At 43.2% G+C, this 15,096-nt stretch overlaps 2 protein-coding genes across 3 annotated transcripts; both read left to right on the plus strand.

Annotated features, from left to right (window-relative positions):
- The first annotated feature begins 956 nt into the window (after positions 1-956).
- Positions 957-8,677, plus strand: LOC124007847 (butyrophilin subfamily 3 member A1-like). Of its 2 annotated transcripts, XM_046318629.1 has the most exons (12): positions 958-1,068; positions 1,924-1,968; positions 2,189-2,260; positions 2,477-2,548; positions 4,499-4,582; positions 5,055-5,159; positions 5,675-5,818; positions 6,060-6,188; positions 6,473-6,524; positions 6,661-6,714; positions 7,456-7,601; positions 7,898-8,677. In XM_046318629.1, exons 2-12 carry the CDS (start codon positions 1,930-1,932, stop codon positions 8,300-8,302), a joined length of 1,302 nt encoding a protein of 433 aa, XP_046174585.1. In that variant the 5' UTR covers positions 958-1,068; positions 1,924-1,929; the 3' UTR covers positions 8,303-8,677. The 2 variants fall into 2 exon arrangements, with proteins under 2 accessions (XP_046174586.1, XP_046174585.1); XM_046318630.1 differs by lacking the exon at positions 6,661-6,714 and having other exon boundaries at positions 957-1,068.
- On the plus strand, positions 8,511-10,976 carry LOC124008879 (mannose-P-dolichol utilization defect 1 protein-like). The gene is made up of 5 exons (XM_046320476.1): positions 8,511-8,520; positions 8,796-8,909; positions 9,051-9,169; positions 10,230-10,340; positions 10,854-10,976. Exons 1-5 carry the CDS (start codon positions 8,511-8,513, stop codon positions 10,974-10,976), a joined length of 477 nt encoding a protein of 158 aa, XP_046176432.1.
- Positions 10,977-15,096: the final 4,120 nt, after the last annotated feature.

Consider the following 15,096-nt stretch of genomic DNA (forward strand, 5'->3'; position numbering starts at 1 on the left):
GGGTTTCTATGGGAATCTATATTTCTGAGGCATCTTGTTGCAGTTCCTCTGGCTTCCACTAGATGTCAACAGTCTTTAGAAATTGGTTGATGTTTTATTTTGAGTAATGAAGAAGTAGCCCTTTCCTTTCTGGGAGTCAAGCCATGTGGACTGTTTTGTTTGGGGTTTGCGCCCTGGAGCTCGCTCCACATTCATTTTATCCGCTATTGAACACAGTATATTCCGTCTGAAATTTTATCAATTATTTACATTTTAAAATACCTAAAGTTGGATTAGGAAAGTTGTTTGAAATGTTTGGACCACGTTTACAGGTAACTTTTTTTTAGATAATTTGTTGGGCGAGTTGGAACCGGTGTTTTTCTGAATCAAATGTGCCAAATAAATTGATAAATATAATGACGGAATTTATCAAACAAAAGGACACTTTGTGATGTTTATGGGACATTTTGGAGTGCCAACAGAAGAAGATCTTCAAAGGTAAGGCCTGAATTATATGTTATTTATGAGTTTTGTGTCGTGCCTGGCGGGTTGAAATATGATTTTCATGTGTTTGTTTGATGGGGTGCTGTCCTCAGATAATCGCATGGTTTGCTTTCGCCGTAAAGCCTTTTAGAAAATCTGACACAGTGGCTGGAATAACAAGAAGTTAATTTTTAATTTGGTGTATTGCACTTATGATTTTATGAAAGTTAAATATTTCTAATAATTCAATTTGAATTTCGCACTCTGCAATTTCACTGGATGTTGTCAAAACGTTCCGCTAGCGGAACCCCTAGCTGTAGGTTTAGCACTTTTTTGTTTACTACGTGATTCCATATGTGTTATTTTCCTAGTTTTGATGTCTTCTTTATTATTCTACGATGTAGAAAATAGTACAAATAAAGAAAAACCCTGGATGAGTAGGTGTGTCCTTTTGACTGGTACTGTATATGATGGTGTGTATCGACATTATTATATGATTATATGATTTATTCGGTCAAAGTCCACATCCAAGACCAAATGTATCTACTGTGTGTATGACCAACAGTAGTACCATGAACACAACAGAGGCGGGCGAGAGATAAACAGGTAAGTCACTTTTTTGTGTGTAGGAGGTAAATTCTGGCTATTTTCAGATATTTCATCATTATAGATGCTGTATATTATGAGATGCTAATATAGATGTCTTAAACAGTACAAAAAGAAAGCTGACAAAAGTGTCAAATCTCAAACCAAAACTTGTAGCTACTCAATGATAATAGTTAATTGTCTTATAAATAACTGTCACAAACTTCCAGAATATACTTTGTTTATGTACTATTTCATACATTTGAGACATTGAATCAAAATGACTGAAAACTATGACATTAAAACCCACCTCAATCAAAACAAAGCAAGTGCACCTACAGTTACACTATTATACCTGAAAAGGTTTTGAATCTAAGAGTTCTGTGAAATGATTGATCACATTGCATGAGGCTGATGTTGGTTCAATACATTTCTTCTGAGTTACAAGGAAACAATTGTAGAATTCCAGTAATGTGTAATCACTGTAAGGCAGTCTGTGGAACTGACCCTTGATCCTATAAACACTGGCAGACAACTTGACTGCATGGCTGAAATTGTTATTGTTCTTGTGAAATAGTACATCTCTCTCTCTCCCTCCCTCTCTCACCCTTACTTCCTCATTTCTATCTATCTATCTATCTATCTCTATCTATCTATCTATCTATCTCTCTCTCTCTCTCTCTCTCTCTCTCTCTCTCTCTCTCTCTCTCACCCTTCTTCTCTCATTTCTCTCTCTTTGTCTTTATCCCTCTCTCACCCTTCTCTCATTCTCTCTCTCTCTCTCTCTCTCTCTCTCTCTCTCTCTCTCTCTCTCTCTCTCTCTCGGTCTCTATTTCGGTCTCTATTTCTCTCTCTCTCCCTCCCTCCTCTCCACAGACCGTAATGCAGCAGCCTAATAACCACAGCAGCCGGTCTCCTAAGGTGAAGAAAAGGACCCTCACCTGATGATGATGATGTCATCTATTTCTGTCTCTCATGACACACTATTCCCTATATAGTGCACTACTTTTGACTAGAGCCCACTCTGACAAGACCGGCTTTGTAGTAAACACTAGGATTTGACAGTATAATCAGCCTACTAGTATGTGGATGTATTCTGTCTTTTCTAACCCTGTCTGTACTCCCACTGATGGTGATACAGGACAGGAGCCTGGAGACTGTGGAGGCTACCCACTCAGCACCCTGGAATAAACCACAACTCCTCAACAGCAAGGTGGGTTCGGTTTCCAACCAGTAAACAACTAGCCATACCATCTTTTTTACATATAGGTTTAGAATCTGGAATGTTGGGCAATCCTATAGCAAATGAGGGCACATCATATTAAATAGATTATGACTGGGCTGGACACACCCATAAATGATATTTTTGGTACTTTCCACTATTTTGGATCCATCTGTAATTTGGGTCTTGCCTGTACCACTTCTACAGGGGAGGGACTTTGAGAAATGGGATGCACACCATTCAGAACCATGGAACAAGCCTCGTCTCAACAACACCAAAGTGGGTTCTATTGACAAAAAAACATATCAGGGAGATGATGTTGTGTGTTACTAACCTACCTGGGTGGTGTGTTATATGAATCTACCTGGTGTGTTATATTAACCTACCTGGGTGGTGTGTTATATTAACCTACCTGGTGTGTTATATGAATCTACCTGGTGTGTTATATTAACCTACCTGGGTGGTGTGTTATATTAACCTACCTGGTGTGTTATATGAACCTACCTGGTGTGTTATATGAACCTACCTGGTGTGTTGTATGAACCTACCTGGTGTGTTATATTAACCTACCTGGGTGGTGTGTTATATGAACCTACCTGGTGTGTTATATGAACCTACCTGGTGTGTTATATGAACCTACCTGGTGTGTTATATTAACCTACCTGGGTGGTGTGTTATATGAACCTACCTGGTGTGTTATATGAACCTACCTGGTGTGTTATATGAACCTACCTGGTGTGTTATATGAACCTACCTGGTGTGTTATATGAATCTACCTGGTGTGTTATACTAACCTACCTGGGTGGTGTGTTATATTAACCTACCTGGTGTGTTATATGAACCTACCTGGTGTGTTATATGAACCTACCTGGTGTGTTGTATGAACCTACCTGGTGTGTTATATTAACCTACCTGGGTGGTGTGTTATATGAACCTACCTGGTGTGTTATATGAACCTACCTGGTGTGTTATATGAACCTACCTGGTGTGTTATATTAACCTACCTGGGTGGTGTGTTATATGAACCTACCTGGTGTGTTATATGAACCTACCTGGTGTGTTATATGAACCTACCTGGTGTGTTATATGAACCTACCTGGGTGGTGTGTTATATGAACCTACCTGGTGTGTTATATGAACCTACCTGGTGTGTTATATTAACCTACCTGGGTGGTGTGTTATATGAACCTACCTGGTGTGTTATATGAACCTACCTGGTGTGTTATATGAACCTACCTGGGTGGTGTGTTATATTAACCTACCTGGGTGGTGTGTTATATGAACCTACCTGGGTGGTGTGTTATATGAACCTACCTGGTGTGTTATATGAACCTACCTGGTGTGTTATATGAACCTACCTGGTGTGTTATATGAACCTACCTGGGTGGTGTGTTATATGAACCTACCTGGGTGGTGTGTTATATGAACCTACCTGGTGTGTTATATGAACCTACCTGGTGTGTTATACTAACCTACCTGGGTGGTGTGTTATATTAACCTACCTGGTGTGTTATATGAACCTACCTGGTGTGTTATATGAACCTACCTGGTGTGTTATATGAACCTACCTGGTGTGTTATATGAACCTACCTGGTGTGTTATATGAACCTACCTGGGTGGTGTGTTATATTAACCTACCTGGGTGGTGTGTTATATGAACCTACCTGGTGTGTTATATGAACCTACCTGGTGTGTTATATGAACCTACCTGGTGTGGAACCTACCTGGGTGTTATATTAACCTACCTGGTGTGTTATATGAACCTACCTGGTGTGTTATATGAACCTACCTGGGTGGTGTGTTATATGAACCTACCTGGGTGGTGTGTTATATGAACCTACCTGGTGTGTTATATGAACCTACCTGGTGTGTTATATTAACCTACCTGGGTGGTGTGTTATATGAACCTACCTGGTGTGTTATATGAACCTACCTGGTGTGTTATATGAACCTACCTGGTGTGTTATATGAACCTACCTGGTGTGTTATATGAACCTACCTGGGTGGTGTGTTATATGAACCTACCTGGTGTGTTATATGAACCTACCTGGTGTGTTATATGAACCTACCTGGTGTGTTATATGAACCTACCTGGGTGGTGTGTTATATGAACCTACCTGGTGTGTTATATGAACCTACCTGGTGTGTTATATGAACCTACCTGGTGTGTTATATGAACCTACCTGGGTGGTGTGTTATATGAACCTACCTGGGTTGTTTTGCTCACAGCCTGGCCTAGAACATATGCACACGTTCCAGGAGTGTCTACAGCTCATTGAGGAACTAACCAAGGAGGTGAAGGACATCAGTAAGGTACGACAATCTCCACCTGTACAGATGTAGGATCTTAATTTCAGACAGTTTTCTACAGCAGGAAAATAATCCTGCAGCAACCGAAAATGTGAATTATCGTGTGAATTATTATTAATGGACATCTTTGAGGGGTTGATATATTTTTTGTAAGGACGAATCAAGTATTACACTTCGCAGTGGAATATACAAACTTCAGAAGCCTTTTTAAACCTCAAATACAGTACAACTTTAAAATGTCCTGCATTGCAGGAAAGTTCTCCTCTATACGAGGGATCAAATTAAGTTAAATTAAATTATCTGTGCACGTAACTCTAACTTTCACAATCTCACAGTGACATAAACACATAGCTCTATGGAAAAGTTTGCATTCACTCACACAGTTTGTCAAACCTAAAATGTCAATACAGTGATCAATATGTGACCTCACATCTGCATCACTTCCATGAATATAACATCACTTCCTTGCTTTCAGCTTGCCAAGAGAAGAGGGGTGACGGGAGGAGAAGGTTCCACAGCATCACCTAGCTTGGAGAGCAGCCGGAGTCTCATTCTATTGTGGGCCAAGGAGCTTGACCAGGTAACATGGTGACCTGGCTAACAAAATACAATAGAAGTAGTGTCACACAGTGCATTCAGAAAGTATTCAGACCCCTTCCCTTTTTCCACATTCTGTTATGTTTCAGCCTAATTCTAAAATTGATTAAAAAAACAATTCTCATCAATCTACACACAATACCCCAAAATTTGATATTTCTGTTAGTTTTTTTATATACATTTGAACAAATTTCATTTGCTTTGTCATTATGTGGTATTTTGTGTTGATTAATGAGGGGGAAAAACATTTAAATCATTTTCAGAATAAAGCTGTAAAGTAACAAAATTTGGAAAAAGTCAAGGGGTTGAATACTTTCATAATGCACTGTGTGTTTTCTGTGATCAATTTCCCTGATAGATTTAGTGTGTTTGGTTGTCATTACATTTCCTGACCTCACAGATGTCATATGAACACAAATGTTGGCTCCATTCTCAGGGTAATTTACGATAAAATCACCTTCTTATTTAAACTATACAAGTGTTCCTTTGTTCTCTCAGCTCCAGAAGACATCCACACCAACAACAGAGATTCAGATGATGAGAGGAAAGAGGGATCCAGGCGGAGGAGAGAAAGACAAAAGTTTGGAGAAAGAGAATCAGAGAATATTGGAATGGGCAACAGAACTGAAAAACGTATCAGAGGTGTGTGTGTGTGTGTGTGTGTGTGTGTGTGTGTGTGTGTGTGTGTGTGTGTGTGTGTGTGTGTGTGTGTGTGTGTGTGTGTGTGTGTGTGTGTGTGTGTGTGTGTGTGTGTGTGTGTGTGTGTGTGTGTGTGTGTGTGTGTGTGTGTGTCTTTGAGAGAAGCTGAGCGAGAAATGTGCTGCTGTGTATAAAGCGTCACTGTATGTGAGGGTGTGTAAATGCAACCCAAATGTGTTCCCAGGTGTGTGGGCTGTCAGACGAGGACCTGAAGCGTCTGTTGGGAACGCGGGGGGTCAAGGAGTCTAGGCTAACTGGCGTTCTGCCATTGCTGGAATTCATTGCCTGGTCTCTACTGTCAAATGACACTGAGGTGAGAGAAAAGTGTGTGTGTGTGTGTGTGTGTGTGTGTGTGTGTGTGTGTGTGTGTGTGTGTGTGTGTGTGTGTGTGTGTGTGTGTGTGTGTGTGTGTGTGTGTGTGTGTGTGTGTGTGTGTGTGTGTGTGTGTGTGTGTGTGTGTGTGTGTGTGTGTGTGTGTGTGTGTGAGGGAGAGAGAAAGGTATGTTTTGACTAATTCTACCCTAGTAGACTTTCTAGGCTGCTGTAGCCATGCAATAAAAACACTCTGGCAATTCATCTCCCTGTTTGTCGTGTCAGGAGGACGTATCAAAGCTGTGGTTGTCAACCAAACAGAGAGCATGGAGAACTGGTGAGAGCTCACTGTTGAATTCCCCATCCTGTTTTCTCTCGCTCTCCCTCCCTCTCTTTCTCTCGCTCTCTCACCCCCCCTCTCTCTTCCTCACCCAGTTATTATTGCACTAATCTCTTCTTCTCATTGCAAATAGGAAGCCAAAAGTACATCCCTAATTCTGTATGGCAATGGATTCACAGTGCTTCAAGTAGGAAGAAATAATAACTAACATTTATCACAGTAACACATGAAATTTACATTGAAGTCATGCTGACATAAATATTTTCATTTTTCAATCAATTAAGAATCACTTAATGAATGAAACATTGAGTATCATGTTGAAGGATTTTGAGAGGAAACAAACAAGGCTGTCACTGAAAACCTCTCATGCTTTCCTCTCCACCTCTCTCTCCACCTCTCCACCTCTCTCCACCTCTCTCCATCTCTCTCCACCTCTCTCCATCCCTCTCTTCACCTCTCTCCATTTCTCTCTCCACCTCTCTCCATCCCTCTCCAACTCTCTCCATCCCTCTCTCCCCCTCTCCATCCCTCTCTCTACCTCTCTCCTTCCCTCTATCCACCTCTCTCCATCCCTCTCCAACTCTCTCCATCCCTCTCTCCCCCTCTCCATCCCTCTCCATCCCTCTCTCCTTCCCTCTATCCACCTCTCCATCCCTCTCCAACTCTCTCCATCCCTCTCTCCCCCTCTCCATCCCTCTCTCTACCTCTCTCCTTCCCTCTATCCACCTCTCTCCAACTCTCTCCATCTCTCTCTCCACCTCTCCATCCCCCTCTCCACCTCTCTCCCTCCCTCTCTCCACCTCTCCATCCCCCTCTCTACCTCTCTCCTTCCCTCTCTCCACCACCACCTCCCTTTCTCTCTCCATCACTCTCCACCTCCACGTCCATTTCTCTTTCCCTTTACCTCCACCTTTCTCCACCTCTGCAGCCCAAGTGCGTCTGGAACCCCTCACCAGCCACCCCTGGCTGGCCTTCTCAGATGACAACCTTGAAGTGTGGGAGGCCCCCCAGAGGCGCGACACCATAAACTATCCCCTCCGCTTCGACTCCTGGCCCTGCGTTCTGGGATGCCAGGTAGGGGGATAAGTTTGATTCATCAATTCAATTAGGGAATCAGAAATCAAAAACAACCAAGTTGAGGGACATTTTTTGTCGCTGGACAGAGAAGTGAGTTGAATTAAAGAAGATTCTGTTTTGATTCCATATATGTGTGTTTTTCTTGTGTAGTATACATCATACTTTATTTTGTAGACAACACTCAGATTTATTAGTAATATTTCTGGGGTTGATACATCATTTGATCAGCCCTAGCAACTATCAACTCATCCATTGTGAAAAACTTGTATTGAACTACTCTCCTCTACTACAAGGCCATCAACACAGGAAGGCACTACTGGGGAGTAGAGGTATCCCCCACAGGCAGCTGGAGACTGGGATTGACATCGGTAACTGCACCCCGGAAAGGTCGGTTCCCCATGACCCCAGCAAAGGGCTACTGGACCCTGTGGAGGAGCGCCCAGAACAGCCTGTGGGCCTGTTGTGATGACCCCCTGACCAAGCTACCTGTCTCAGCCCTGCCACACCTAGTAGGGGTCTACCTGGACTTTGAGGAGGGACAGGTTTCCTTCTATGATATAGAGAATAGGTCCCATATCTATACGTTCACTGATACGTTTAAGGAGAAGGTGGTTCCTGTGTTCGGCTGTCTCGACGGCGAAACGAAGATCAGGATTGTGCCACGGCCAAAGATGCCATCTGCATCTGTTGTTAGATAAAGCTGCAATGTGTTTAAGATTGATTTGCTATGCAATGTTTTTGTAACTCATTTTACATCACCAGCCAGAATATGTCAGGCTTGTTTTGTTGTGGAAAATCACTGCTTCTCTCGTGAGAGAGATTATATTGAATTACACCAAGCATTTTCCTTTTTCACTGCACCTTTGTGTAATGATATTACAATTGGAACACAATAAACAGAAAACTATGACAGACTGTTTGTTTGTTCATTTTAGATACCATCATGATCAAAGATCCGGAACCGCATTCTCTGTTAATGTTTCCGTCTATTTGTATAATTTTGCACGCCCAGTTTTTCAGTTTTTGATTTGGTAAAAAAGTTTGAAATATCCAATAAATGTCATTCCACTTCATGATTGTGTCCCACTTGTTGTTGATTCTTCACAAAAGTACAGTTTTATATCTTTATGTTTGAAGCCTGAAATGTGGCAAAAGGTCGCAAAGTTCAAGGGGGCCGAATACTTTCGCAAGGCACTGTATTTAGTGTTTTCTTCTTCAGTGCCTGGGGTGAGGCCCTGTTCCTCATGTTACAGACTGTAGCCATTGGGTTCCTCATCATGCACTATGGAGGCAACACAGTCAAAGGTAAGACACACACCTCCCCAACGTGAGGACTGACGCTCACTAGTAACACTGCTTCTTGAGATTTACGATGCAGGATGTGAAGTTGGCATAAGACTATCTGGCATCATAATCAGTGGCTGTTGTTATTGTCCTCACCCTTAGGTGTCCTGTTCCTGGGGGTGTATTTTGGCCTGGTGGCTCTGCTGCTCTCCCCCTTCACCCCCATGTCTGTGGTCATGGCCATGCAGGCCTCCAACATGCCAGCTATCATCATCGGCAGGGTACGTGGAGTGTTAAGTAAGCAATAGGGCCTGAGGAGGTGGGGTATATTAGGCTTTATAACATATTTAGCTAATTTATGTGTTATAACATAATAACATTGTTAAAACACAATAACATCGTTATAACACTGTTCAAGGACCACGTTGGATAATACTTGTATTTAACATTTTCATGTGTTCTCTGTGTTCTCTAAATAGCCTGGGTACCAGTCTGTTCCGCTAACATTCCTCTAGCCTGGGTACCAGTCTGTTCTGCTAACATTCCTCTAGCCTGGGTACCAGTCTGTTCGGCTAACATTCCTCTAGCCTGGGTACCAGTCTGTTCTGCTAACATTCCTCTAGCCTGGGTACCAGTCTGTTCGGCTAACATTCCTCTAGCCTGGGTACCAGTCTGTTCAGCTAACATTCCTCTAGCCTGGGTACCAGTCTTGAGCCAACATTCCTCTAGCCTGGGTACCAGTCTGTTCAGCCAACATTCCTCTAGCCTGGGTACCAGTTATTTGCTCTCTGGCACAGGAGTGTAATATTAGCTTAACAGACTGGTACCCAGGCTAGAGGAATGCTAGGTTAACAGACTGGTACCCAGGCTAGAGGAATGCTAGGTTAACAGACCGGTACCCAGGCTAGATTTAATGCTAGGTTAACAGACTGGTACCCAGGCTAGAGGAATGCTAGGTTAACAGACCGGTACCCAGGCTAGATTTAATGCTAGGTTAACAGACTGGAACCCAGGCTACTAGGGTTTCTTTGTATTTTAAATTGTTAAATTGTAAAAATTATGGCAAAAATATATATATAAAAAATAACTTGTTATCAATTATCATCATTTATATAACTGGTGTGTCTAATCCTGAATGCTGATTGTTTAAAACTGTTGGTAACAGTGAATATGTTGGTAACCCGTTGTATAACATTCGGAGGATCTATTGGACTTCGTCTCGGGCCAAAGAGCACCGTGCCAATATATCCTCCAAACACCTGTGTCTCGGGTATTATCACCATTTAACATAATGTTATTGTTTTACTATGTGATAATGTGCATTTCTCCCTGTCATTACAGCTGATCCAGGTAGTGACTAACTATGGGAACGGACACACAGGACAGCTGTCTGTCATCACTGTGTTTATGCTGTTCGCTGGCTCCCTGGCTCGTATATTCACCTCAATACAGGTATTTGTGAATAGGCTTTACATTACGTTTACATTTGAGTCATTCCGAAGATGCACTTATACTGGGCGGCTTACTGTGTGTGTGTGAGTGTAAATGCGTCCTAAATGAAACCCTGTTCCCTATAGTGCGCTCCTTTTGACCACAGCTCTATTGTCCCTGGTCAAAATCAGTGTGCACTAAAGGGAGAAGTCATCTTCTTTACACTCAGTTCGAGGTTTAGGTTCAGGGTCAAAGAAGACACCAATGTTTCTGGCCGTAGGCTTTACATTGGTGGTCAAATGACCTGGGTTATTTCCAATCTGGGTTCTATCAAGGTGAGGGGCCAAGTAAAACAACCTCTATAAAATGTGTCCACTGTATGTCAGAGTGTGTATATGCGTCCCAAATATGTATATGGGGCATGGTCAAGAGGAGTGCACTCTAAAGGGAAAAGGGTGCTGTTTGGGACTCCGTCTGTGTGATCCTGGCCTAATCCAACTTAAACTCTTCTTCCTGGTTTCTCTCTGGAAACATGAAACGGGTGACTCCCTGATGGCCCTGACCTATGTCATATCCTCTTCCTGTAACGGCCTCATCGCTGCCCAGCTCCTGTACTACTGGAACAGCAGCTCCACACTGAAGAAGAAGACGGAGTAGACTGGACACTAAGGCAGTCTATAATGGGAACTTAGTTTTGAAGTAGCGCACTATATAAAGACTAGGGTGCCATTCAAGATGCAGACAATGACTGAGAGATTATATACAAGTGTGTATGGATCTAATATGGCACCCTATAACTATGTAGTTCACTACTTTTGACAGGACTATTGGCTCTTGTCGAAAGTAACACCCCATTCCCAATATAGTGCACTACTTTGGACTCTACTAGTGCACTAAATATGGGGTGACATTTACCCAATGCGAAGACTCTGCAGGCCCCTACTATAGCCTAGCCGTGGACCAAATCAACTTCTATTCCCACTACCCAAACCAAACTTTTGCCCAGTTAGAAGTTAGAATAGTTCACAGAGAAATCTGCTAGGTTTTGTATCAGTGTTTTAGCTCAGGGAAGGAAGGCTTGACCCTCTTGTTAATCCATCTGAAACACTGATTCTACTAGTTGGAGGTGCCGACACACTCAATGCAATCTGTTTCTTTATACCTCTTCAACAATGTATTCCATTGTTCCAGTTATATTACATGGGTTGTTCTCGGAACAGAATCTAGAATGAGAACATTCTAGAACACAACCAGGAAGTTGGTTAATAGCTGCAATCAAGGGGTCAAGCAATAGAGAGGTAGTACACTGTGAAATTCTGTCAGTATGTTTGAGAAAAAGGTTAGATATTCATTAGAAAGGTTAGGTAGTTTGCTCATTGTGGCTTGAGTGCGAGCAAAGAGGTCTTGGCTGAAGTTGTCCCTGGACGCTCATCTTAGGCCAGTTCCTTCGGGGGGCGTCAGCAGGCAATCAGAAGAACTGTACTGAACCAAACGGTTGTTCGTCTAAGATGCAGTCGCACCTTTTACCTTTTTCTGTTTGTTTCTTCGTCCGTAGGATCAGTAGTTAAATCATTCAAATTTGATTCAGAATAAAACTGGGAGTAGACATGTGGGCGCGTTGTAGTGTGATGTTGAAGTCCAACTTCTCTGTATAGTTTCAGTCTCAAATCCAGGCTGCATCACATCCGGTCATGATTGGGAGTCCCATAAGGCGGCACACAATTGACCCATCGTCGTCCGGGTTTGGCAGGGGTGGGCCGTCATTGTAAATAATAATTTGTTCTTAACTGACTTGCCTTGTTAAAGGTTAAACATCTTTAAAAAGGATCTAGTGTCACCAGTAGATGGAGACAAACTTTCACCCATTATTACATACATAATCTTAGTTCTCTCAAAGTAGAGGCGTGAAGATCTTGTTCTCTGTTGATGCCTGGACTCACTACTTTTTAGCTTTTAATCGGTGAGTAATAAATATGTTATATAGATGAATTTGTCTCTACTTATACTCTCACAATTTTTTTCCCACAAACTTTATTATTACGTTTCTCCATTTCTCTAGTGATGTCATCCATCCTCTTTTTCTCACGCCCTCTTTACCATAACATTTTCATCTGTCTGTCCATCAATCGCCTTCTTTTCACTTTACCCTCCCATTGAATTGACCTCCCCCTTCTCTCTCTTCCTCTCTCTCTTTTTTCCAGTCCCTGACAGCAAATTACCCACCCTCCAACTGACCCCCTGTGTCTGTGTGTGGTTCCAACAGCCCTGTGACTCTCTGTCCTCCATCACACTGACATCATCAAGAACCCCGGCAACCAAAAAGTCCCACAATTCTGATCAAATTTAAGACAACATAGGTTTCTTAAAAACCAACACAAAACTCACTTTATTGAGATCGTTTTCCAACCGTGAATTCAACTTGAGAGTGGTTGTTACGGAGGATTATCTGTGAAATACACTATTTCTACAGTAAGCTACTCCACACCAAAACAGTTGTGATTACTTATACTGAATCTCTCAATTCAAAGCACTTTATTGGCATGGGAAACATATGTTTACACTCCCTCCCTCTCTCTCCTTATCTCCCTCGCGCTCTCAGCAAAGTACTGATTTCTCTCTTCATCCCTTTTCTCATCAGTTTCCCTCATGCTTTGTGTATCACTCACTTACCTGCTTTATTCCTGTCTTTCTATTACAGAATGAAAGAGAGAGAGAGAAAGGAGGAGCCAAGCCACATGAGGGGAAATAGAGTAGAGAAATGGGTGTCTTGGAAAGAGAGAGAAACGCTGGTTGTAGCATGCCAAAGAGTAGCAGAAGCAGGAGGGAGATCGACAGAGGCATTTAAGAACAAGAGTTTGGAGAAAATTAGAAAATAAAAGGAACTTTTCATTGAAAGAGAGAGCCACAGCAGGCATATCTGATTGTGATTGTGCAGCTGAATGGCGGAGATGCCGAGCTTCAACTTCGTTAGGCCGTACCAACTGTTGGTGATGGATTCCTCTTGAGGGGTCTGACAGCTTCAGAAGAGGACAGTTTCATTCCACTGTGCTTGAGACATGTCTATGGTTCACATACACACACTGTGTCAGCCTATCTTTATCTACCTGCTGATCGCTAGGCCTGCATTTCCCATCTACCCCTATCTGGCCATCTGTGGATGACACTATCTCTGGCAGAACACACCATTGCCCCACCTCAGCGGGGGAGTTTTGGTGAATGCCTTAGCTAGCTGATAAGAGTCAAGCCCATTCATCTCTTCCAATGGTTTAGTCTGTTCAGTCACAGGATTAAGATCAAGTGTAGCAAAATTTTCCTCTCCCTTGTTTATCCTATAATCATAAAAATGTAGGTTTGCACCATCCGTGTTTCAGTATGATCACACTAAAACAAAAAAAATTGCTTATCTCCACGAACCATTCTCCTCTCTCTCCCCCCACTTAATTAAATTAAAGGGCTTTCTTGGCATGGGAAACATATGTTAAAAGTGCCAAAGCAAGTGAAGTAGATAAACAAACGTGAAACAAAAGTTAACAGTAAACATTACACTCACAGAAGATCTAAAAGAACCAAAGAGAGTGACAGCTATAGGGGAGGAAATCAGGAAGTTGATCAAATCACGTGCGCCGAATACAACAGGTACAACCTTACAGTGAAATGCTTACTTACAGGCTCTAACCAATAGTGCAAAAAAGGTATTAGGTGAACAATAGGTAGGTAAAGAAATAAAACAACAGTAAAGGTGATGGAGTCCAGGTGAGTCTCCCGAAGCGCAGGTGCACGTAACGATGGTGGCAGGTATGACGGTCGCCAGAGAGGAGTAGTGGGAGTAGACGTGACAGTACCCCCTCCCTGACGTGCAGTTCCAGCTGCAGGGCGCCGACCAGACCAATCGCTTCTGCTAAGGCGCAGGAACCTGTACAGCCAGCTGAGCTGCGGGAACCTGTAGAAACCAGCTGAGGCGTGGGAGCTAGTCGAACCAGCTGAGGCATGAGAGCCTGGCAAGCTGGCTGAGGTATGGGATCCCGACAAGCCGGCTGAGGTATGGGATCCCGACGAGCCGGCTGAGGTATGGGATCCCGACGAGCCGGCTGAGGTATGGGATCCCGACGAGCCGGCCGAGGTATGGGATATCGACGAGCCAACCAAGGCTTGAGAACCTGTCAAGAACTTCTCGAGCCAGCTGAGGCAGGGGAGCCTGACGAGCTAGCTGAGGCATCCCTGGTAACTTCGGGAATGAAAGCCTGACGAGCCAGCTGAGGCAGGGGAGCCTGACGAGCTAGCTGAGGCATACCTGGTAGCTTCGGGAATGAAAGCCTGACGAGCTAGCTGAGGCATCCCCGGTAGCTTCGGGAATGAAGGCCTGACGAGCCAACCGAGGCTTGAGAACCTGTCGAGCCAGCTGAGGCATGGAAGTCTGATAAGCCAGCTGAAGCAACCTCGGGTTGGTTCGGCAGACACCCTTGGACCCGACATCACCAGTAATAAAGCAATAAAAAAAATCCCTGTTGCTTCCCTATTATTCTGTAACAAGCACGCTAGAAGTCGGGAAGCAAGTACAGGGAGTGAATTTAATAATAAATGGAACAAAACAAGCAACACGAGTAGAGTACAGACATATAACACAGGAACAGAATCAATAACGCCTGGGGAAAGAACCCAAGGGAGTTACAGATATAGAGGAGGAAATCAGGAAGGTGATGGAGTCCAGGTGGGTCTCATGAAGCGCAGGCGCGCGTAACAATGGTGGCAGGTGTGTGTAATGATGCGTAAACTGGCC

The sequence above is a fragment of the Oncorhynchus gorbuscha genome, linkage group LG21 (genome assembly GCF_021184085.1).
Source record: "Oncorhynchus gorbuscha isolate QuinsamMale2020 ecotype Even-year linkage group LG21, OgorEven_v1.0, whole genome shotgun sequence".
In the NCBI taxonomy this organism is placed as follows: domain Eukaryota; kingdom Metazoa; phylum Chordata; class Actinopteri; order Salmoniformes; family Salmonidae; genus Oncorhynchus; species Oncorhynchus gorbuscha.